Source organism: Cydia strobilella, chromosome Z, assembly GCF_947568885.1.
Source record: "Cydia strobilella chromosome Z, ilCydStro3.1, whole genome shotgun sequence".
Lineage (NCBI taxonomy): Eukaryota > Metazoa > Arthropoda > Insecta > Lepidoptera > Tortricidae > Cydia > Cydia strobilella.
Window position 1 is genome coordinate 8,302,715 of NC_086068.1, and position 25,111 is coordinate 8,327,825.

The window sequence follows — 25,111 nt, forward strand, 5'->3', positions numbered from 1 at the left end:
TAGTACAAAAGTCATATATTAACAAACTAATTCACAAATGATAAGGTAAACCTAATTTATCGTATATAGCCTCACACTTCATGCCCCTAAAGCTATGGGTTCTCTCGTAGTGATCCAATTTGTGTAAAGCGCGGTAGAGGTTGCTCCCGGGGCTTGCGCTGTCCTGGACATCCTTAGCAGGGAGGATGGAATAGTCCGGGCGGAGGAAGCCCAGGGTCACGCCGTCTTCTAGAAGCATGTTGAACCGCTGCAGCTGGAGATCAGTCACGCGGCTGTGGATGGGCAGCTCTTCCCTGTAGTCTCCTATAAACATTCAATCAGTGAATTGTGTGTGAAACAGGGATATTGCACGCCAAGAACAGCAGAGACTACAGAGGGGTACAGCTCGGTCTGTGAAGACGTGCTGTAATCGCAAACACCCGCGCGGCCATCATGTCTTCACAGAACAAGATGCTTCGCGCGACAGTTTCCTTTTAATCGCTTGCGTTGTCAAAGTAATTAACTACGTATATCTAAATAATTGCTCGCTTGTAAAATGAGGGCTACCGCGTTTAATTTCGCCGCTAGGGGCGCTAGTGTAGATAGAGGTCTTTTAAAATGTCAAATGCATATAAGTTTTGGGGGTTTCAAGCTTTTTTATTGGGAGTTTTCATTCCTTATTCATAATTGTAGTTAATCTTTGTCTGTCTTTGATTAATCATGGTAAACAAAAGATATAGCTCAATAAATCTTAGTGGTTTTATAAAAGTGCCAACTAAAATATATGCAAAATGAAAGAGGTTGAAAAAAATGGCACATTCACATGTTAAATACCTTTGTGTATATTAGAACGTATTGATTTTATAAAAATAAGCATAGAAGAATTTTAAGATCTGTTTTTCTCGACCTACATCTACAGTGGCGCTAACTGGTGAGCACAAAAACGGTATCCCATGGGTATCCCTCATTTAAATAGATCGTAAACGCTTAGGTACCTATAAAAGCGACGCCTAGGGAGCACCGATTGAAGCCTCGTGTGTGCGCACCCTCGCGGTTCCAACCGCGGCCTTGGTACACGCGCCCCTCGTTGCCGATCAAGTAGTTGTACCTGATAATAGTAGTTTATGTGACTGCTACATAATGAAAGTGTTTTAATGCCTAATTATATACAGTTACATACACTATTTTATCTACACACAATAAACCCTCTATGATATATTCCCATAAGCCGAGACACACGTTTTAGCTAAAAACGGTTTCACGGTTTGTATGATGGCCTGGCGTATTGAGTACGCTCGGCGATTCTTGGCCATGAATGGGTCAACAGGGGCCCGTTTCTCGAACGATATTAGACTAATATTATTAGTCCATGAACTGTCAAATCGTATGGGTTACCACGGCAACACACTAATAATATTAGACTAATACCGTTCGTGAAATGGGCCCCAGACGTTCCCCTCATTCGAAAATAGGCGGCCAATGGTCATACACAATGTATGGACTGACGTTTATCTGACATGGCTATTTTTACGTTACGACATTTGACGTGCCCCTCCCCCGCAAAAATCGGCAGTGGACCAGAAAATTACAGACAAGGCGTCTCCGTTTGGTTATATGATATGGGCTAACAAGTTGAAATAAATCAACCTACAGAATCAGACATTTTGTTTGAAAATAACTACGAAGGATTTATCGTGCAATGATGATGTTTCCAATAATAAACATCATGCTAATGTATTTGCTACTGCTAAGTATATTTTAAGAGAACGTTTGCAGTATTTTTGCTATTTCACTGATAGAGTTAAACCAAGAAAAGCCTGCAGAGATTTTGACAGCACACGCAGTGTAGGTGTTATTTTAAACGTCAAACTTCTATGAAATTATGACGTATAAATAACACTGGCACTGCGTGTGGTGTCAAAATCTATGCAGACTGTTCTTGGTCTAACTCCAACCTGCTACCGCACCTGCTACCTGTAAAATTACTACTGCATTGCGCGTTATAAGTTGAATGCCCTATTCGTGTTTTATGTTTTCGACGTTTAAAGCGACGATTTTGTAAAATTCTCTTAATCTGTGACTGCTTTCGCGCAAATCCGCGGCGCCACTCGACTACTTTTCGCTTTCTCGCTGGCGCCACTTGAAGGGATAAGGGTCTTTAATACCTATAACAGTATTTTTATGGGAGACATACGCATAGGACGACTTTGAGAAGGGATGGACCACTGAAAAGCCGCAACATGGCGAAGGCCAAATATGATCTTGCCAGGCTTTAATATTGTAAAGGAACCAATGCGCATGCACTCGATATGGAAGTACGTACTTACTACTTACCTACTTCCTCTGGCATTATTCTAAGAAACGACAAATGCGACAACGCGATACCAAAGATAACTGATACTGATAGGAATAATAAGTTCGCCTTTGTACCTCAATTTCTGTAAATTTTATGTAAACCTGTTTTTTAACCGACTTCAAGATTTCAAATCAAAAGGAGGTTCTCAATTCGGTTGTAGAGTCTGTTCGGAAAGAGAAGAGTCGTGGAATGTATTGGGCCCCATATTGGGCGTGGCTCACTCCGCGATTTCGTCGCGTCGCTACAAGTACATGCTGCCCACACCAATTTTGCTGTCTAGCCATAGTAATAGGGGATATTACTGCAATGTTCTGCCACCAGAGTGCAGTACTAGCCTTTTTAGCTTGCTTTTCAGTAAACCATAGAGTAACTTATACATACTGTACTTTTAGAGTTAGACCAAGAAAAGTCTGCAGGGATTTTGATAGCACACGCAGTACAAGTGTTATTTATACGTCATAATTTCATAGAAGTTTGACGTTTAAAATAACACTTGCACTGCGTATGCTATAAAAATCGCTGCAGACTTTTCTTGGTCTAACTCTAACAGGTTATTGACAAGTTTTCAGAGGTAATAAAATATGACGTTGATGCATCAAGGCGGTTTGTTTACCGAGGACCTACCGGGAAACGCGAATCCGTAATTTCGCTATCTGCCTCTTTATCGCTCGAATTTGCAAGAGTGACAGAGATGTTAGATAGCGAAATTTCGATTTTCTTGTTTCGCGATAGACCTTCAGATTGTGGTAGTGGCGCCCCCTACGCAGTTTCGCGTAACATTCCCTATCGCCGCGCACCGCTACGGAACGGACGCAGCTCGCGCTTGCGCCACCTTGCGGTCATATCTGTCGAAATATACCTAGTTTGTCAAAGGACTGTCTCGTTTCAAACATAGACAGAGATAATCCTACTATGTAATGTTTGTCTTACACTAGTACTAGCACCCAAAAGAAAGGGATGAGTATAGTTTTTTTTGTTCTTATTTACTGCCATTTGGTTTGGCCAACTATAGACGCGTTTTGTTAGATAGTGAACCTTCTGTACCTAGTACTATTATTTATTCTGTGCCTATACATTCCACGACTTCTCTTTCTGCACTAACTCCATATACTTACTCCATAACTCTGTCATTTCAGGACCGATTTTGAAAATTCTTTTTTTGATTGTATGTATTGTATACAGATAGGTCCCATTTTTGTCAAAATCCAGTTCTGATGATGGGATCCACGAGGAATCGAGGATCTTCTAAAATCTTAGGCATTAATCACTACATAGATTTTTGAGTTTATATCAACAAATCAAGCATTATTTACATTCAAAAAAGTTACATTTGATGCACTGGAACTGCTGATAATGATTAGAACCGAACTCTTGGTGATTTGTCCTGTTCGTTATGTTTGTTTTTAAGCAAGTTAGGTTTTTAAGCCACATTTTTGTCAAGCTCTAGTTTTGATGATGGGATCCACGAGGAATCGAAGGAACTCCTCGAATATTAAAGGCATACGTATACTGATTTTTGTATTTTCATCAGAAAATCAAGCATTTACATTAAAACATTGCCATTGCCAATCTAGTAGAGTAGGTATGTTATCGGTTTAAATATTAGGTACCTACTTCAGCTTCGCAAAAACATAATAAACACTATTATCATGATAAATAACTAGCATATGTAATAAATGAGAGTTCAATAGAAATGACAAATAATGTAAAGAAATAGCAATTTCCGTAGCTCCGCGGCGCAGTTGGTGTGATCCGGTGGCACTCGGAGCTGTAGGTGTGTACAACCACCAGCTAGAGTACACTTACGGTATATCGTATCCAAGATGCTTCGACTCCAAGAAGTAATTCTGCAAGTTCCGCAGCTCCGCAGCACAGTTGGTGAACCGGTGGCACTCGGGGCTGACGGTGTGTTGCACCACCACCAGCTTGAGCGGCGCGAATTGTGCCACCGTGTTGTTGCCCGTCATGTCGCGCGCCAGCCAGTCTTCGCGGGTGATGTTCCACTCGTGAGGGGCTGAGAAACGAGAGATTATTTTAATTTTTTTGTTAAAAAGTGGTATTATAAATACCGATGTCATAATATAGTTAAATCTTAAAGTCGCTCTAAACTGAAACTAAAATGACCTACTTATACCGAAGTAAATCTAAAATTGCCCCCTGCGGCATTGTACCAAAGATGCTGTCTGTTCTACAGCCTATATCAATCTTCGCTATAACTTACTGCTTACTGCCCAGCTACTGTGAATCCTGAATTTTCGTGCTTTTATTCTGGTGAAGTTATAATGCGGAATGTTTTGTCATTATTCACCTTAGGTATCCTTAATTAATATCGAATGCCATTGATACGACTCCATGCAATTTCTCGTCTTCCAAGAATTAAGTATACAAACCAAACAAACTGATAAGAATTTGCTATTCACGCTAATGTACTTAAATGTTTAAATATACTTCGATAAATATAGTCGTACTGATAAGCCGGATATATTTTTACTTGATACTAGTACAGCAATAGATAGCAAATTAAATGCATTTTTAAGGGTTAAGACTTGTACAACTCAAAATATTGTAATGATAAAAAAATAAGTGTCGTTTTGTGGTGATATCTAGAACGCTATCTTGTGGAGCCTCATTACTTATTTAAAGTACTTATTTGTCTTACATGTATGTATGATGGGTCAAATGTACTTAGTAAATACGGACTGATGCTAAGCTGAGGTAACTTTTATTATTTACTAATAAAACTGTTCACTAGTTATACTCACGACTTTTAGGCACTGATTTGATTTCCCATGAACCTTGCACTTAAAATATGTCTGCATTAATGCCCTCTTTCAAACTGCCCTGGCCCTGTCGGAGTGTACGACTATACGTATACGCTATGTTTGCACTGACTTGCCACTTGTGGCAGTGACAACGTATTAACGATACAACGTAATCTTGGTGTATGACTTAGCGTGATTGGATTCTATTTTAGAACCGGCGTCTTTTCTGCAAACAATATAAAAGTTAACGGTTTGGCTACTAACATGTTACAATAGACTACCTAGTCATATGTACCTTTAAAAAAGTAAAGGGTTTGAACATTGAGAAAATTATGCTTTAAGTCCTTTTATTCTATGATGTCTACAGAAAACACGCAACAATTTGACCCATTTCCAGTCATATTTAAATTTAAGAGGCCGTAGTCGATTTTGGAGCAAAAATGTAAAATTGATAGATTTGTCTGTTCGTAGGCCCTTTTCGCTACATACGGTTTTCCCGTGTCGGCTACGCTCGTAGCGCGTAGCTTGCGTTGACAGAAAATGTCTTACCTGAATCTCGGATGACCTTATGTCTTTACAAGTAGTCGGATAGCGGCTATGTATACTCCAGAGCCTTACCTCTATCGACGACGTTGAGCTCGCCCCTCTTGACAACGAGCGTGAAGTAGAGTATGAGTACCGTGCACAGCACCAGCGCGAACGCGGCGCACGCGCACGAGAGCCGCTCCGCGCGCGATGTGTTGCGCACCACCGTCCACACGTACTGCGGGCATGAGTACGCTGCGAATACATAGAATACGTCAATCGAGGAAACGAAACAAAATCATCAAGAGGCGATAATTTAAGAAATAAAAATTAACCTGCTATAATTAAATGTCAGGTTAGAACTGACAGCTTATTGCCTAGTTGGTTACTAAGTACTCTAGCCTATTCAAATTGGTGCAAAGGTAGCTTAGACGGACTTTAAATAATCTTTATCTACCTACATGAAATTGCAAAATTGTTCTTTAATTGTAAAAAGGAAAAATTGTTGTCATATAAATAATTACGCACGACTCGCTCGCCACCCTAATAATCTCGTGCCCACCCATACCAATGTACTGGTGCGACAGATACGCCTTGTACAATAAATGATATCATGTCTTTAGAGTTTGAAACCTTGTCGCCGCCACGTCAAGGAAGTAATAAAGTGTCATCAACGCCATGTCAAAAATTGTATAATGTCATGGCGTGTGAGGCACGAAATTTACTGACTTTATATCAAGTCAATGGCGGCGAAAAGCTTAAGGTACAGTGCGCGGCCAACAGAATTTTTGAAAAATCTTAGCGCTTTTTAGGGTTCTGTAGTCAACTAGGAACCAGTTTCGCCATATCCGTTTGTCCGTCCAAGGCTTTGCTCCGTGATCGTTAGTGCTAATAGAAAACTGCAATTTGGCATGGATATATCTATACGTATAATAAAGCGGAAGAGGGTCGAAAGTCTGTACGTGGAAGATATTCGAAAAAAATTAGCTGGGGATACTTAGAATCGATAACAGAACACGTTCCAACAGATTTTAGAATTTTTCTCTGTTTGTCTGTTTATCTGTTTGTCTGTTTATTTGACCGCGCATCAAATGAAAACGGCTAAACGGATTTTTATGCAAACTTTACTAATTTGTCGAAAAAATCCACGGCCAGGGATCCAAAATTAGAGAAATTTCACCCCTAAGGGGGTTAAAAAGGGGATGTAAGTTTGTATGGGGTTCAAGATTTATTTTAAGCTAGCAATTTGAAACTTCGTAAAAAGATATATTATTAAAATACAAGAATACTAATTTCAGCGTTTTTGAAAATTCATCCCCTAAGGTGGTAAAAAAGAGGTTGAAAGTTTGTATGGAGGTCAGTTTTTTTCGAGTGCGTTTTACTTGAAACTTTGTATATGGGCATATTATTATAATACAGGAAAAGTGATTACAGCGTTTTCAAAAATTCGTCCCCTAACGGGGTTAAACGGGGGTTGAAAGTTTGAATCCAATACAAATGCTTTGAAATTTCTTAGGAAGGCATAATAGACGATTACAAAAAAGTAACTTCAACGTTTTTGGAAATTTAACCCCTCAGGGGGTTGAAAAGGAGATGAAAGTTTGCCTTGAGGTGCAAATTTTATTTTAAGCTAGGAACTTGAAACTTTGCAAAAAGGTATTATATTAAAAATCAAGAAAAGCACTTTCAGCGCTTTTGAAAATTCATCCCTTGAGGTGGTAAAAAAGGGGTTGAAAGTTTGTATGGAGGTCAAACATTTTTTGAGTGCGGAACTTGAATCTTTATATAAAGGCACAATGACGACTGGTCACCACAAAAGTACCCATACCCTACTCAGAAGCAAGGGCTTCTGGCTGCAGAGGAAATACTGGGGCCGCCTCAACAGAATCCGCACAGGTGCAACAATATGCGACACAAATGGGGATGGAAAGAGAGCCCATTGTGCAACTGCGGCCGTGAAGACCAAACTACCCAGCACATTGTTGAACGATGCCAAAATAGACGTTTCTAAGGCAGGACCTCTATAGGTACCTACCAATGGACCTCTATAGGTACCTACCAATCTGAACGTTAACTCCATTCAAATAAATGTCTCTTTCAAAAGTTATTTTATACGACTAGCGCTCTGGTTGTATAGCATTAACTAAAATTGACAACCCGTTTAGCCTAGCGGGTATTGGCAGTATGGCAGTAATCCAGTTCAGGAAGCTTTTTGTATTTTTTCTTTTTTGTTTTTGTTAGGTGATGTTTTTAAATTAGCATTTCCTAAATAAATCTATTACATATATAATAAAGCGGAAGAAGGTCGAAAGTCTGTACATGGAAGATATTCGAAAAAAAGCTGAGGATACTTAGAATCGATAACAGAATACGTTCCAACAGTTTTTAGAATTTTTGTCTGTTTATCTGTTTATTTGACTGCGCATCACGTGAAAACGGCTGAACGGATTTATATGCAAACTTTACTAATCTGTCGAGAAAATCTTCGGCCAGGTTATATGCTATCATAATTCAACCCCTAAAAGGGGGGTAATCACTACACTCGATTTAGTCGAAGGTGCAGGTCCTAAAATACGGCGTTGCGTGAACAAAAAATTTCACCAAGCCACCAAGATTTGTGATGTAAATACGAGTATGTAGGGGGGGGGGGGTCGTAACTTTATCTTGATATCTATATCATTTAAGCTACTAGGTCAAGTTTGGTATCGTTTTCGAATAAATTATTGATGCCGAATTCATTTATGATATCAAAATGATACCATCCGAAGTTTAAACCCAAAAATATGAAAAAGAAAATACTTTTTTGAATTCCCCTTCACGCTTAAACCGCTGAATCAATTTAATTTTGAATAAGGGCAAAAGTTGGAGTGTAGTTTAAAGGATGACTCACGTTAGACCGGGCCGTGACCGGGCCGGAGCTTCCGGCGCTTCGTTTTCTATGAAAAGCATCACGTGATCACCTTTCATGTCATAGAAAAGTAAGCGCCGGAAGCTCCGGCCCGGTCACGGCCCGGTCTAACGTGAGTCATCCTTAATTTAGCGGTACCTAAATGTAAAATATTTTATCTGGACTACAATCCTCTAGCGTATCCATCTGTCAACTTTACTTTAAGTTCCGCTTTAAGCTTACTGACACAGATCGAATTCCACGCGGGCGGAGCGGCGGGCACAGCTAGTTAAACAGGCATAGATCCGACAAAGTGAAAAATAAAAACTAGAAAAAAATTATAAACTGAAATAAATATCATATACGAAGGAAAAAATTATATTTATTTCAGTTTATAGTTTAAATAGTAGTGTGTCTACTTGAAAAACCACAAATTAAAATATTTTCATAGAAAATAATTTAATTTGTTCTTAGAGTAGAAAAAAATTGTTTTAGGTGTGGAGTATAGTGGGATAGGCCTAACAAAATGATTAGGGGTCTTCATCAACCTTTTTTTGAAAGTAAAAATTTTCGGAAATAATCGCTCCGAAAAAAGAATATGGGTCCCCTCTAACTTTTGTACCATGGATCCAAAAAATGATTACACCATGCATGAAATAAAGCACCAGAAGATTAATAAAGAAACGTAGACAGCAGTTATTTTTAGACACAATTTCTATAAAACCCGTATAAAACTATCAAGAGTAGGTAATTTGATCGTGACGTCACATGCTAGTGTTTCATATAAATTCCATAGTAGCAAACAGCAAATCGTTTTGACTGTTAGAAAAAAGAAACTGATTTGACTAGTAGTCAAATACCATAGACATAGTATATACAAGTAGTTATTAAATACCCTATTGTGACGGATGGGTCACTACGGAACCCTACACTGAGCATGGCCCGACATGCTCTTGGCCGGTCGTTTGATTGGGGTTGCTAAAAATACGAATAAAAATTGAAAAAATAGATTCAAAACAAATTCGCTCGGAAAATAATCACGAAGATAGGGTTAAAAAGCACTAAGTATTAAAAAAAATCCCGCCAAGTGAGAGTCGGACTCGCGCACGAAGGGTTCCGTACCATTACGCAAAAAAATCAAGTTTGTAGTTATGGGAGCCCCACTTAAATATTTATTTTATTCTGTTTTTTTAGTATTTGTTGTTATAGCGGCAACAGAAATACATCATGTGTGAAAATTTCAACTGTCTAGCTATAACGGTTGACGAGATACAGCCTGGTGACAGACGGACAGAGGAGCCTTAGTAATAGAATAGAATAAAATAGAATAGAATAGAATAGAGTAGAGTAGAGTAGAGTAGCGCAGACTAGAATATAACAGAACAGAACAGAGCAGAACAGAACAGAACAGAACAGAGCAGAACAGAACAGAACAGAACAGAACAGAATAGAATAGAATAGAAATAATTTATTCGTTAGCACACACAAATAGAAAATAATATAAAATAGAGAAAGATAAAAAGAAAAAGTGACACGAAATAGGGTCCCGTTTTTACCCTTTGGGTACGGAACCCTAAAAATGTACTGAAAGCTTCGTCGTCGTTGAAGACGAACCATATTTGTGTTATTTTGATTCGATGTCAAACAATTGCCTGTACTAATGAGGCTTTGAAATTGAGAAGCATTTTATGGTTTTAACTGAAGGTTTTATACAGTGTATAAATCCAATATGGGCAATAAATTAAACCAGATCGAAGAATTTAACCGTCTAATCATAGTTTTTTGAAGTTACACTTAATTATGATCCCGTAACTATTTTTTTTTTAATTACCGAGCAGTAATATACTGCAAACATTTAAGGGACATGACATCAGTCACATGACAATACGAGATACGAGCTTGTTAATAGTAAATCCCAACAAGAGTTGATAGTTACTTTAAAAAGGTATCCCGTAACGTGTGTATTGTATTACATTGCGGGTCGAATTATTTTGTATTGTTAAAATTTTCAAAGCAAAATCTATCTCAATATACTTCTTAGGTACACCGTTTAAATATTCGCTCGTATTGAATTTACACACTGTAGACAGGTAGCCCTAAAATAAAACTCACTGCTCGCTACCTACTTGTTGATCTAGGGTTACGTATGTGTTCTTGATACTCGCGCCAACTATCGAACTCGGTCTCGCTGTCCTCGCCTTCCAGCAGACGTTCCAATGACGTACCTACCACAAAGCATTATTATTTTATTAAAGTAATTATGAAAGTAATACTTCAAACAGCGTCAATCGAACATGTTTCCAATAAGCCTTACTATTTTTCGGGCATCTAAAATATGAAGCGCCAACATTTATTAGGCAAAAAATAATAGTTTAATTAGTTTATATAGGTACGCATTAAATATTGGCTGTGATACTATTAAAAAACCGGACAAGTGCGAGTCGGACTTGCCCAGCGAGGGTTCCGTACAAATTAACTTCGTCTGCTACTTCACACCCTCGAAAACCTAAAACTCGACTATAAGCCTTAACTTAGAAGTTTGATTTTTTTCACAACTTCAAAGGACTGTAGAACTGAGTATATTAAATTGAGTAATTTTAACTCGATACCTCCACGCGTTCCCGACATAAAGGGTCTTGACAGACAGACGGACGGGCAAAAAAGTGATCGTATAAGGGTTGTGTCGGGCCATCGGAGCATTATGAACAATTACAACAAAACGACGTTTTCTTAAATTCTATTTTTATCTCTTTGTTAACATCCTGTAGCGTTTGTTGAAAATTTTATGTAGAAACTTTGTCTGAAGTAATTATAATAATGCTATTCGTACATATATTTAAGATATGAAAAAAGGTACCTTAAGAAGTGGTAATTCCTTTGATGAATTTGGAGTCGGAATCACGTCAGAAAAGCTCAAATGGAAGTGTCGGACCAAACTAACTGTATGGCATTTGTCACCATTAATGTCAATATTTTATGAAAATACAATGTTTAAAATTATTAATGACACCCCCTCACTTTGTTATATTCAAAGTTAGTTTAAACGGACTAGAGCATTTCGTGCAATATGCAACAATTGCAGCACACCGGAAGTGACGCAACGTCGCGAAATATGTGCATCAAGCCACCAGGAGTGCATAACTGCAAGCGGTTCATTTCAAACTGCATACTGTGTAGTGAGTCTTATTTTCTACTTCATTGATTTCAATTTCCAAGGGTCTAGAAACTGAAGTTGCAGCCATTTTAATTGTTAGGGTAGAGTTAGCAATAACTTAACCATTTAAGTATAAATTGAGGCATGACTATTGTGGAGTTGTGAACGATGACGATCTTTTTAAAGAAGCGTGAAACGTAGATTAAAATTACCAAACCTCTTTACAGTCGTTATTACTCGGCTACGTGAAGGGTTGATATACCCATAATTGTTATCGAGCTGGAAAAAAACGATGCCTCAAGACGATTATATACAAGATGTTTCCTGTAACAGGAGCAATAGATTAAACTGGAGGCTGTACGCCTCCAACAAACCAACATTTGTTCAGCAACTTTTTAAAATTATGAAATTTTTAGATTACACCTTTTTCATACTAATTAAATATTATTTTCAATGTACGCTGCCATCTGTGTTTGACGTTGCTTGTCACCCTTTAAACATAACAAATTTTGCAATACATTGCGTCTTAGAATAAACTTTAAAGTGTAATGAAAATCAAGACAAAAAATATTTTTAAAAGTTGCTGAACAAATGTTGGTCAGTTTGACGAGTACAGCCTACAGCTTAATTTAATGCTCCTGCTGGGCTAGCACATGATTGGCGCGAGAGGATCTCGACGCGACATAGAGTACCCGTCCCCCTTTAATTCATACAGTTAGTAAAAGACGGGTAGTCTACCTCGCGGCGAGATACTGTCGCGTCAATCATGTGCTCGGCCTCCTGTTACAGGAAACACCCGGTATAAATACCGCAAAATTGACGTTGTTTCAACTTACCTCTGTTTTAACTCACCTCGGTCTCCCCTAGTATTATAAGCGCAAAATACGGGATGAATCGTATTACTATAATTTTTATTATTATTCTGTTACTGACAAATCTTTTTTGCCATAGCTTATGACTGTGTTCTTATGTGTGTTCATGTTAACACATTGCATGATTTTCAGACTGAAAGAAACCACATTGTCAAGTGTCGGTAAGCTCCTTAGCTCCTCGTAGTCTTTTTTAAGGTTCCGTACCCAAAGGGTAAAAACGGGACCCTATTACTAAGACTCCACTGTCCGTCTGTCTGTCACCAGGCTGTATCTCATGAACCGTGATAACTAGGCAGTTGAAATTTTCACAGATGATGTATTTCTGTTGCCGCTATAACAACAAATACTAAAAAGTACGGAACCCTCGGTGGGCGAGTCCGACACGCACTTGTCCGGTTTTTTTTCACTATCGACAATAGTACCTTTTACTTGCAAACTGCTCACAATAACTCCTTTTTAGCCACCTTGAATATAGGTAGTTGGCATATATGGTAACAAAAGTGGAAAATTAGGTAGGTTTAATTAATTCGAAATGCATTATTCGGGATAAGGCACACTTACCTTGATCTAGGGCTTGCAGTGCGCAAGTCTAGTGCATTCACGACTACATAGGAAGTTTATTTGTATATGCTAACGGGGTGCAACGGGTGGTCACCACCCTCTGGCCTAGTAACGCTGTCCTTGAAACCATCTCGACATAACTCTATTGGGCTCGTAAAGAAATAACAACCTTATCGTCTAGTAACAAATTCTAAGATCACATAACGCTGACACCACTAGTGTCCTATTGCTCCTGTGCTTAGTTACGTAGAACTCTTAGGCGGAAATGGTATCCTGGTGTATAAAATCCGTGAAACGGTAAGAGGTTAGGGAATCCGGCGGTTCGACCGCGCGTTTCAAACGACGTTACGTTCCGAAACTTAACTAATAAATGGATATGACTAATTTCAGGATTGTAATGAAAGGCAGGGTGTAGTGCATTTATTTACTGGTGAGAAGTTAGCAACACTCGGCACTTTCTCTTTAGGTTTTTGAACGTACGCTCTATTATCGATCGACGTGCATAATTGCATATGTATGCAGTTGGGAAATGGAATGGGGCAAGGTGGCAGCGGCCATCATTAAAAGGTATTTTTCATGAATCGCCAACATATTGGTTTCACACATAAAATGATTTTTAAGTCGATACTCAGGGAAAATTAAATAATAAGTCACTTCAAATTTATAAGTTAAAAGGCTTTCTCCCGATATAATTTCCAAAACAAGAATTATTGTAATTGTTATTGCGTTTTAAATTAATCCAAAGGTTGACTACTCCTGAAGTGGAAGTGAGATATCATGTTATCATGATATCAGTTGAGGGACAGAGATGCAATACGCAACAGGTGGAACACGGACATCAGGCAGGACAGGAGCTCATTTGTTTACTAAGCTTAGCTCTTGCCCACTGACGTCCACTTTTTTGCGGGATACGGTTTTCTGCAGGATTCCCTTTTAGTAGTGTACGTGCTAATATCACACGAACATTCTGTTTGCGGGATACTACACGCATACTACAGAAAACTGGATGCTGCAGAAAACCGTACCCGCAAAAAACTGGAAAGCGGCCTAACTTAACGTATGATGGTTAAGACGAAAGGGGAAGAAGTGACGTGACCGCTGCTCCGTACAAACGTAGTCACCATATTCCTGGAGAATAGTTACCATATTTTTCAATTTGTTAATTTTGAATCTTATTGCAATTTCCATAGGAGTTGTAATTCAATAACCTGTTAAAGTGACCGAATCATTTATTAGGCACCTACATTTGAAATAAAAAACAATGTAAAAATCGAATTACGATTGATATTCTATTGAGCGAAGTTCTTCCAATCTACCCCTCAAATTGTTTAAATGTAATACATTTTTTACATTTATTAGTATGTACGTAGGTATAGAATCTCAAAACAATACCAAATCACAATTAGGCAAAGTCCCTAAAGACTTGTAGCAGCATAGTCGTATTGTTAGTCAAGTCCACACAAATCCCAGTTCCATCCCATGATAGATAATATAGGATAAAGGCCTTCTTGACGTGCTATAAAGTTGCTCTGGCGTTATGCTTGCCTGGTGTGTACACGTTTCCTACCGTGCTAGTCTGCTGTGCGGCAGTGACGTCAATTTATTTCCATTATGATTTAGGTGGATTAAATTTAAAGGTGAAATTTTAATCACCAGCCATACTCTGCGTAGTGACTTTATAGGTCATACTGAACATTGGCTGTCCCATAGAAATCAGCGGCAGCGGCATCACATCAGCCGGAATGTATGAAAAGCCAATTTTTTTCGCGATTTCGGCATTGGTTCCATAATAATAGTTGTTCAGTATGACCTATATAAGTCAATACGCAGAGTATGAAATTGGCCTCACGCATGAAGTTTATATTTGAACGAAATATTTTTTTTATTCGTATGTTTCTTACCGTTATATCATGTTACAAATGCATTTCCGTTATTCAATTATCATTTAATTGCTTAAAATAATAAATAAAAAGTACAAATTTTAGCCCGCGAAAAGCTAGTGAGAGAAACGCGCGAAACGTCACGTGACGTCACGCGTTCGACAGATTAGTTCACATAAGTGTCATTAGTAGCAAACGTCAGTTGGACCGTCCAACGTGTGACGTCTTCACGCTCTGTCGAATTCGCGCCAAAAACTATGAGCGTTTCAACCGCAATTTTTTTTCCCCACACTAGCTCGGAAAGCCGTCTTTTATCCTTTAAATGAAAAATGAAAAATTGTTTTATTTCCTTGTAAGCTTAGTCTACAAATTGCCATCAGTGGTTGGGACTTCCTTTTAGGTGAATGTACCTGTATCAGGATGCCCCGCTCTTCTATAAATATAACAGTCTTTTTTATTTAGGAAATATTGTTGGTATACATGATGATGATGTTATTTATAAACTACTTATAATTTTAACTTATAGTTTAGGTATTTATGGTATTAATTAATGTTAGCCTAATTAAATTACTTACTTAAATACTGTGCTTGTGATGAAGGACATATGTATGTGTGTGTGTGTGTGTGTGTGTGTGTGTATCATCATAACTTAGTTGTTTCAGCCATTTAGTGAGTTCTATCTTACACTTATACAACAGTAATGGATAGATATTGATTAACTTATTTATATTGTTGTACATGTATGCCGATTGTGCTTTATATTGCCTTTTGGCAAACATAGATTTATAGCATGATAGGGGGGTAACATTGTTTTACGTCGACGGGTTTCAATTGTAGGGTAAAAATCTAGGGTTTTGTGTAACCTGAGTGTTGCACTCAAAACATACAGCTTCCTGATTGTTAATTGGTCACTAATTTCATATAGTTTTTTTGTAGGAAACCAGTATGGTTTTGAGTACATCACCTTGAGCAGGCAACGTTGCCCTCTCTCCACCTCTAAAAATTTTGTTTTGGCAGCGCCACCCCAGACAGTATTAAAACAAGCGGGGAAAAACGCATTCCTAAACGCAAAGTAATTTGACCTTGGATGGGGCGTGTTTAAGTAGCTTTTGACAGAATTACAAAACGTAAAACGCTCATAATAATGGTTCATTCGATATTAATTATCATTAAATAAATGGTTTGAGAATTTAATAAAAAATACCACATTTAGCTTTATTTTATGATTTTAAGTCATAAACCTTAAATGTCATAAGAAACATTTGTTTTTTTTTTTTAAATGATGTTGAATGTAATTCTGAACGCACAAGTTGAGTCGAGGCAATTTCAAAACGCATCGTCAGAAATGTCAACATTGTCAACAAAAATTTTCTCACCGACTCCGACACGTAAAAATCCAGATCCACAACTTCCAGTTTTCTGTTATAATATCCTATTATCGTAAAAAATTGAGTGATTCCAGTGATGAAGATGGTCTAACGCCTGTGGATGTTGCACTTTCCTCGCTATAGTGAGGGGAAAAGTTTTGTGTTACACACGGGTGCAAATGTATTTTACTTCTCGTGTGTTGAAACACTCGCTATGCTCAGGATTCTATTTTAGAACCACTCGCTTCGCTCGTGGTTCAACTATAGAATTCTTTCGCTTGTTCGTGTTTCAATTCCACACTCGCGGGTTAAATACAACTTTGCACCCTTGTATAACAAATAACTATTTCAACATTTTAAATATTTTTTAATAAAATAATGTGAAGGTTTACAATTTTTTTTCCGGTGTTCAAACGATATAAATGATTACAAAAAAAAACATACATGGACTAATTGTCGCAATTGCAACCTGTACGGGGTCATCCATTAATTACATCACACGTTTAGGGGGGGAGGGGGGTCAAGAAAATGTGACATGTGTGACAAGGGGGAGGGGGGAGTCACAAACTCTGTGACGTCACTTTAACGTATTTAAATTATTTTATTCGCTGTATAGTTAAATAACAAGTTTTTGGAACGATAATCGTTTTTATTCGTTTAATTTACTTTCCGAATCACTCTAATCAGTCTTGGGTTATAAAATTACTAATATTTTATTTGTCAAAAATATTTTGATAAAATATTAATTAGGTAGGTACTTAATTCGATTTGCCGATATCTTTGAAAAAATGTGACGTCACCACCAGGGGGGAGGGGTTTGCCAAATGTGACCAAGTGTAACAAGGAGGGGGAGGGACAAAAAACCTAAAAATTCGTGTGACGTAATTAATGGATGAACCCTCTACCACGCGACCACATGGCGCTTACGCGTTGGGGTCGCGAGATTCCCGCTCGGCTTCCATAGTTTGTTGTCAGCCGACAACAACTTATGGCGTAAAATACTAGTTCTCTGTGTCGGTTCTACACTTAGTATTTAATAATAGTTCAATGGCGTTGCCCTTCTAGATATATATATATATATATATATATACTTGGGTCTAAAATTATGCTCGTCACGTACCTCGGTTATATCACTGGCTTTTTTACACTAAAGTAGATAGGTTATTACTAACGATATAGCAACCTACAATTGAAATAAAAAACATTTTTGTGTTTTTTAACTTCAACCTAGCAAGGAAGTTGGAGACTGCCCTTGCAAATGTAATATAGTTTCCGTGTGAATAGGGGATATTACTGCAATGTTCTACCACCAGAGTGCAAGACTAGCCTTTTTAGTAAACCATAGAGTAACTTATACATACTGTACCTTTAACAGGTTTTTGACAAATTTTCAGAAATAATAAAATATGACATTGATGCAGCAAGGCGGTTTGTTTACAGAGGACCTACCGGGAAACGCATCTGCCTCTTTATCGCTCGAATATGCTAGTGACAGAGATTATAGATAAAGAAATTTTATTGTTTCACGATAGTTTCAGATTGTGGTAGTGGCGCCCTGGCGTTTACGTTTACGTTTTACGCAGAGTTTCGCGTAATATTCCCTCATTTGCTTTTGCAAAAACGTGTAACAATTCAATATAAACTAGAATTGTAAGCTAGCCTTTTCTTAAGGGTAGGCGTGAATATTTTCTTAGCGTCGGGCAAAGTTACGTTGATTCTGTTTGTAAAAGTATGGCCCTATCTCGTCACTTTCAGCGCTCAGCATTGACAAAGGGTTATTTATATATTTATGTGTTGAAAACAATCTTTCCATGTGAACTGATTCAAAAGTGGGTTATTTACTGATAAACACAACATTTAATTAGGAGATCAATTGGCAGCGAAATTTGTTCGCTATCAGTCTAGACTAGATAATCTAAGTTAATCTACTAATACCATAAAGACAAAGCCGGCATTTTGCAATGCCCACATCAAAGTGACACACTTATGATAACATAGAATAATAAAAATATACAATGGGATGATGCCTATGATGTCATCTTCTATCTTCTATTCACAATTACCATACGTCGCATAACTTCATGGATACAGTACGGTTACCGCGAGTTGACACTTGACATTTATGTTAGCGACTGCGTGAACTCGATCGCATTCCCTCTCTATCTCAGTCGCACCAATACACCAGTGCGAGTACGGCTACTGAAATCCAAATTGTATAGTCAATACAATACTGCAGTACACATTAGGATGCGTTCGAATACACAAAGGGCCACTTGCACCATTCACTAATCCAGGGTTAACCGGTTAAACCTAGAGTTACCGGTTAACCCCGGGTTAGTGAGATGGTGCAAGTGGAGCTTAAAGATGAATCTGGGCCAATTATTTTTGTTGTCGAACTTTTATTTCGTCATAGTGAAGGTGTACGCAAAAAAAAACCGCAAATCGATGTACAGTTTAGCCGTTTGGCACACGCATACAAAACATATTTTTTTGGCCTGCAGTTCTTAAAAAAAATTCGCTTAGAAGGGCTGTCATATTTTTTTTCTATGGGAAAAATTTTTTTTGATGATTAATTGAAAGATACCACACGAACGGTTTCTAAAAAAAAAAATCCCATTAAAAAGTATGATAGCACTCCCCTACTAAGGGATTTTTTTAAGAATTGCGAAATGGCTAAACTGTAGATCGATCATCGATTTGCGGTTTTTCATTGGAATTGGGCTCGTACTATCAGAATTCGATAAGGTGGATGGATAGAGTTAGTTTCCTCTATTCTGTAAAATATAATCGCAATTTCACCGTATGTCCCAAAAATCCTCCTCTAAGTTACTAAAACCAAACTAAAACGTATGGTATTTTCGTAACCCAAAGGAAAATTACGTAGGTTTTATTCGGGGCAAGTGATTTTATATATATTTATTCCACCCAGAATGAGAATTTCAAATCAGCCAGGTTTAATCCAGTTCTAACGAAATAAAAATCGATAAAAAAAATCGCGGTCCATGTGTTACTTATATCGTAATGTTTCTTTTATAAATAAACTAAAAAAACAATTATATAATTATAATAATTACAATACGTTATCTTCTTGTATTTAAACATTCGAGTATACCTCTCGTGTCGAATGATGGAGTAGATGTCACGTAAATTGTGTGTAGACATTTTCTGGAAATTTATCATTTAAGTACTTATTAAAAATACGGTTAAAACATATGTAGTCAAGTATTTTATAATTTAGCCCAACCAAGAGAAACTTGGAGGAAATATAGGGACTACCATTCGTCGCGAGAGGTAGACTATTTAGAGTGCACGTAGTAAATAGAACCCATAGCGACTTAGCGACCCGGTGCCCAGTACATTCGTGAATCAATCTACGAAAATTGTACACTGCAAGTCTGCAGTGCCTAGAATTTGACAAATTTTCTGTAACCGAGGGTAAAATGAATTTAAAACTACTTTGATAAAATTTAGAATAGCAATTTTTAGAAACACTAGTTTAAAGTATCTATTTATTTAGTCTAGTAACTAATACTCTCTTTTCATTTACTCAAAATACTAGAGGCTCCAAGGACTTTTGAGTTTATAGTTTGTTAACATTTCACGTCCCATAGTTTTTTTAGTTTACAGTATGTGTTACCTACGAAGTCCTAAAATATTTAAGACAATGTTCCGTGTTCGCGGGGTTCCAATGCGGCACTTCGTGTAAGTGTTCCAACACGTGTCGTCCCGGCTGCACCGTATCCGGCGACAACTGGCACTGGCCGTGCACCACGTAGTCTGGGTCCAGCACGCCGTCCTTCACCAGCTGCTCTATCAGAATCTTCAAGTGTGCAAACTGGATATCAGCTGTCATATCTGTATTGTAATCTCCCATGAACATGATGCTTACACTCTTTGAGTTGTAACCCTTCAACATTGCCCCTACTACGTTTGCTCCTCGCCCTTCGAAAACCGTTCCTTCACCGCCGATTAAAAAATTAGGGACGATATCGTCCAAATCTCTTCGTAGATTGTCTTGTTGTGTTGCTAGCATTGTCTCAATGCAGCGGCGAGTCTGGTTACAATAGCCCGCGCCCGTGTGGCCGATGACAACCTTGTATACTGGTAGGGACAGGTATTCTGTGTTGTACGGAGGCATCGCTTGCCAATCGTCACGTCGGAAATACCAGGTTTCATTTAGACCTAACCCAAAAAAAGAAACGCATTATTTTGTGCTTATTAACTTCCAAATTACAGTTATAAGTATGTCTACCAGTCATTTAGTTATGGTCAAAATATTAAAAATATTGTTAAAAGAGCTTCAGAAATGCCAAAGCTCTTGAATTTTGTATGTCAAATGATTTAAAATGATCTGATTAAGGTGTTGACAGACTTGAAATCCTGTCATATGTTGACTCTTGACTCCATATTACTATGGGTATTTTTTTTTCTATGGGAACATAGGATGTATGCACCAGCAACGTACCTTTGCAGCAACGTAGCTTTGGTAGTTCTTTGGTGAGATAATTTAACAGAAATAAATTGTTAATAGGTATGTAACAAGCCAGAAGAGAATGAAGGTAGTTCGTACCTAACAGACAAGTGTGGCATCGGATGAAATTAGAGTGGATTAATTGGGATATATTAGAAATCAAAGCTTTTTATTGTATGTTAAGAGAATAGGGAATCAGATCCCGAATATTACCTAGGTCTAATCTGGTGGGCTTGGTGGCGAGTTGGAAGAGGTAGAGGCCGAGGCCGACGGCCACCACGAGAGCCCAGCAAACAAACACGGCGACGCTACAGCGGAGGCCGTTAGATTTCACCGGCGCCACCAACTCTAGGCCCAGTATTCGGCCTGAAACATTACCAAACAACAAACATTTTAGCGCTTTGCAAGAATGAATCTAATGTTTAAATGGAAATATTAATATCGGTGTACGTTTCAACGTTTAGCCGTTTTGTCAAGTTTCGTAGCTCTCATTATAATGTACTATTTTCTACGTCAAATTTAAAACAAGCATACAGCGTGAAGCTGAATAAAAGTGTTGTGACGGCAAATGTTGAGTTGAGCCTCGCAAGCTTTGAAGGATTTTGTTTTGTGTGTAGATTGTAGTTATATTTTGTATATGTTTTGTGTTGTATGGTAGTTTGTTCGAGGAAGACCGCGTCGAAATTCCGTGATAATTAGGTATTAATTATTCATAATTGTCTGTTGTTCTTATTTTTCCCCGTAGGTACGTATGAACTCATTTCATCCAGTAGCCTTTTACCACGATTGCCTTAGCAATGTCAAACTAACTTTTCTCGCTCGCACTAATAAGCGAGTGCGAGCGAGATGTATATAAAGTAAGTTACGCACACGCTACAATATGTCAGTGTCAAACTGGTGGTAGCCGTATAGGTTCAAGATAACTAAAAAATTAATAATAATAATACATATTATAAGACAATCTTACACAAATCGACCTCATACTAGACGACGATACGATATATATTATATATAATAGATAGATATAGACAAATACAAATACATATCCGTGATAAATCCATACTAGTATTATAAATGCTAAAGTCTGTTTGTCTGTCTGTGTGTTATCTCTTCACGCTTAAATCGCTGAACCGATTTAGTTGAAATATGGCATAGAGATAGTTTGAGTCCCGGAGAAGGACATAGGATAGGTTTTATAACACTTTAAACTCGCGTTATGAACACATATTTAATTATACGAACGCGTCTACCGCGATTTACTTTCATTGTTTTTACTTTAAATTCCAACGTTTCAGCTAATTGCCCTGTGGTCACGGAAAGACTGACGTCCCAGCAAAATGTCAACGGAGATGTAAGTAAACAACACTAAACTATAAACTGTAAAAAAATAATATATAATACAATAAAAAATAAATTAAAATATTTTCATAGAAAATTATTTAATTAGTTCTTAGAACACTACACTACCCGAAATTAGTTTATAAAAATGTTCGGGGTAGACACGGAAATTGCAACTACACTACCCGTTAAAGTTTAATGTTTATAACGTCGGAATTTAAGGTAAAAACAATGAAATTAAATCGCAGTAGACCCGTATAACTAAATAGGATAGTTTTTATCCCGAAAATCATTCTAAAGAGGGTCAAAAGCAAGGTGGAAATGAGATAATTAATGAATTGCCTGATAATTTGAATGATTCCATTAGACTTTAACCAGGCGCTATTCTTAGTCTAGCTGCGGTTACTAAGTCCACGCAGACGAAGTCGTGGGAAAAAGCTACTACACAAACAAATGCCTTTACTAGAATTCGAACCCGAGACCTGCTCCGTAGGCAGGGCCACTACCAACTAAGCTAGGAGGCTGTTTTATTTTTTTACTAGATTTTTTGCAAAATACATATATAAATAAATAATGTTGAGACGAGAAATATATACACATATGACATATGAATATGAAAGTTTAATTTAAGTTTCTAAGTTCCTAAACACTAGACATAAAAAGATTAGGGCAACGCCAAATGGATGTTCTTTCGTGTTCGCTTAGCTATATGAAATTCCGAATAATATCAAATACAACCTGTTACCAGAATTACCAATTACCAAGTTTACCAACCTCTGTACCCACAATAGTAGCCGTACCACGTATCATACTTATACACACTCCTTGGTCATGAGTCGCGGAACACGAGGCACTTTACCTACTTAGATTAATAATTGATTTTATTTCTAGGCTTGAGTTTGAAGTGGAAGGGTTTGGGCCTTGTGTGGGCCGAGCTGTAGGTACACCGAGTTTCGACTGGTGGTGGGAAAGCGGGGCTTCAGTGTGTTAAAAGTTAACAATATTTGCTCTCGCATTATATACGTAATAATTAATCGAAGGTGGAGTCCGGTTGGTGAGAAAGGGGTTGAAAGTTTTCATCGGGAACGAAATTTTTTGTAAATAGTAATGTAATAGTAAAAACTTGAAATGCCGTAAAAAGACCCAATAGTAAGTAATAAAAGCGATTTAAGCGTTTTTGTGTTGTTTTTTTTTATTGTGAACTTGAAAATCATCTAAGGGGATTGAGAGGGATTATATATGCAGAGAACATTTTTTTTTCAGTTAGGGGCTTGAAACTTCGTAGATTTTGACAGACAAATATCATGCGTTGTATAATAAAACAAATGATTAACCGCTACTGCTATCTTTTGCTGCATAATGATCTATGCTTAAGTAATATGTCGAATATACACCAACATATACAAATCCACGCGTACGAACTGTACGAAGTAAAGTCAAAGTCGCGGGCAACAGTTAGTATAATATAAGTAAAGACAACACTATAATTTCTTCAAGCTCACGATATCTATACATAATTGTCTTACTTGGACTAATGTATTGCTACAACAAGGACGAACTATTGATAATTAGGTAGTATTGATATAATGTTGGTATTAAATTATTTTAATCGGATTAAGTGGCAAAAGTATAATGTTATCACAAATGTTATAATTAGGCCAGGCGTATCTATTGAAAAACAAACAAGTGAGAGTCGCAGGCGCATCATTTATTACTCACCCTTTACCAGCTCAGCGTTCTCCACGTTCTGCGTGACCGAGACGAACTTCGGGCCTATGTGCACCCCCGACGATTTGGTGATGTTCATGGTGGACACCACGGGCGTCGTCCGGGCCACCAGCTCCGCGGGAGGCATGCTCGACACCACCGCCATCTCCGAGCCGGACATGCCCTGCTCACTGGGCGACCACATCACTTATAACGATTCACAATGACTCACACACAATGTCTCTGCGCCGGTCTCAGAACGCGACTGACTTCACTTCGGCGATAAACATAATCTGTGCAAAACCTTGTTTACATGTGTTACATGTGATAATGTTTATAACGAATAATTTATTGTTATTAACCTCTCCCTCACGCTCCGTGCGCGCGAGTATCTTGTCTCTATTTGGGGATAAATTAAAAATAATAAAACAAATTACAGTGTGAATAAATGTAAGACCACACGGATCGTAAGTTACGGCCAGTTGCACGAAGTGTGTTCTCTTGACCACTGGACGCGCTATAGGCCGGGTTTCCCGAGCTATCTGACGTCAATCTCGTGGTGGCTCGACCTCGCCGTTGGTGCGTTCGTATACAGAATTGGCCGTTTACTTTTTATCAAGCGGCCGGCCAACCACCTGTTGGTAATAATACAGTTAAAATAAGTAGGTATCCTATTTTCAACGGGTGCATTAAAAAATACACATTTATACACCCCTTCTTGAACTGTGCCTTTATGAAACAGAACTACAGAGGCCCTACCGCGAAAAACGAAAATCGAAATAAATTAATAATAAATGAATTTGAAAAAAATCTTTATGAATGCATGAATGAATGAATGTTTCTTTATTCAGGCAATAGACCCATTACATACAATACAATAAAACATAAAAAGAAATACGGTAAAAATAAAATAGAATAAAAATAAAATAAAACTCACTAAAAACTAAAAAATTAAACTACTTACGTTTCGGTTTATCTGCCTCTCTATCGCTTTTGCATATTCGAGTGATAGAGAAGCAGATAAAAATATTGCATTGAAATCAGCGTGAGTTAAACGAATCGGTAGTCAACAATTAAATAGGTAGAGTTAATAACGCACTTGTACAATGTACAACACTGACAATATGATATTGATGATTGATATTGCTTTATTATTATTTATTACACCTCCACGATCGAAAAGTGATTACCAAATACTAGTAAAAATAGTTGTAGGTGATTGAATTTGCAGTAGATACAAACTTATTACTTG

General features: G+C 37.8%; 1 protein-coding gene across 3 annotated transcripts; it reads right to left on the reverse strand.

The window, feature by feature from the left end:
- On the reverse strand, positions 1-24,257 carry LOC134754370 (peptidoglycan recognition protein-like). Of its 3 annotated transcripts, XM_063690668.1 has the most exons (6): positions 23,872-24,257; positions 10,636-10,734; positions 5,716-5,877; positions 4,142-4,349; positions 975-1,087; positions 1-303 (listed from the first exon to the last, which is right to left on the reverse strand). In XM_063690668.1, exons 1-6 carry the CDS (start codon positions 24,062-24,064, stop codon positions 32-34), a joined length of 1,047 nt encoding a protein of 348 aa, XP_063546738.1. In that variant the 5' UTR covers positions 24,065-24,257; the 3' UTR covers positions 1-31. The 3 variants fall into 3 exon arrangements, with proteins under 3 accessions (XP_063546738.1, XP_063546739.1, XP_063546740.1); XM_063690669.1 differs by lacking the exon at positions 10,636-10,734 and having other exon boundaries at positions 23,872-24,255; XM_063690670.1 differs by lacking the exons at positions 1-303; positions 975-1,087; positions 4,142-4,349; positions 5,716-5,877; positions 10,636-10,734 and adding exons at positions 18,170-20,525; positions 21,028-21,180 and having other exon boundaries at positions 23,872-24,255.
- Positions 24,258-25,111: the final 854 nt, after the last annotated feature.

Bases quoted from the DNA above. Each gene is read 5' to 3' on its own strand.
- LOC134754370 (XM_063690668.1), bottom strand. From the start codon at position 24,064: ATGTGGTCGCCCAGTGAGCAGGGCATGTCCGGCTCGGAGATGGCGGTG. The intron at 4,350-5,715 runs GTAAGGCTCTGG...CTCGTTTCTCAG, and splicing joins GCTCAACGTCGTCGATAGAG to CCCCTCACGAGTGGAACATC. The intron at 304-974 runs GTACCTAAGCGT...GAATGTTTATAG, and splicing joins CCTAGGCGTCGCTTTTATAG to GAGACTACAGGGAAGAGCTG.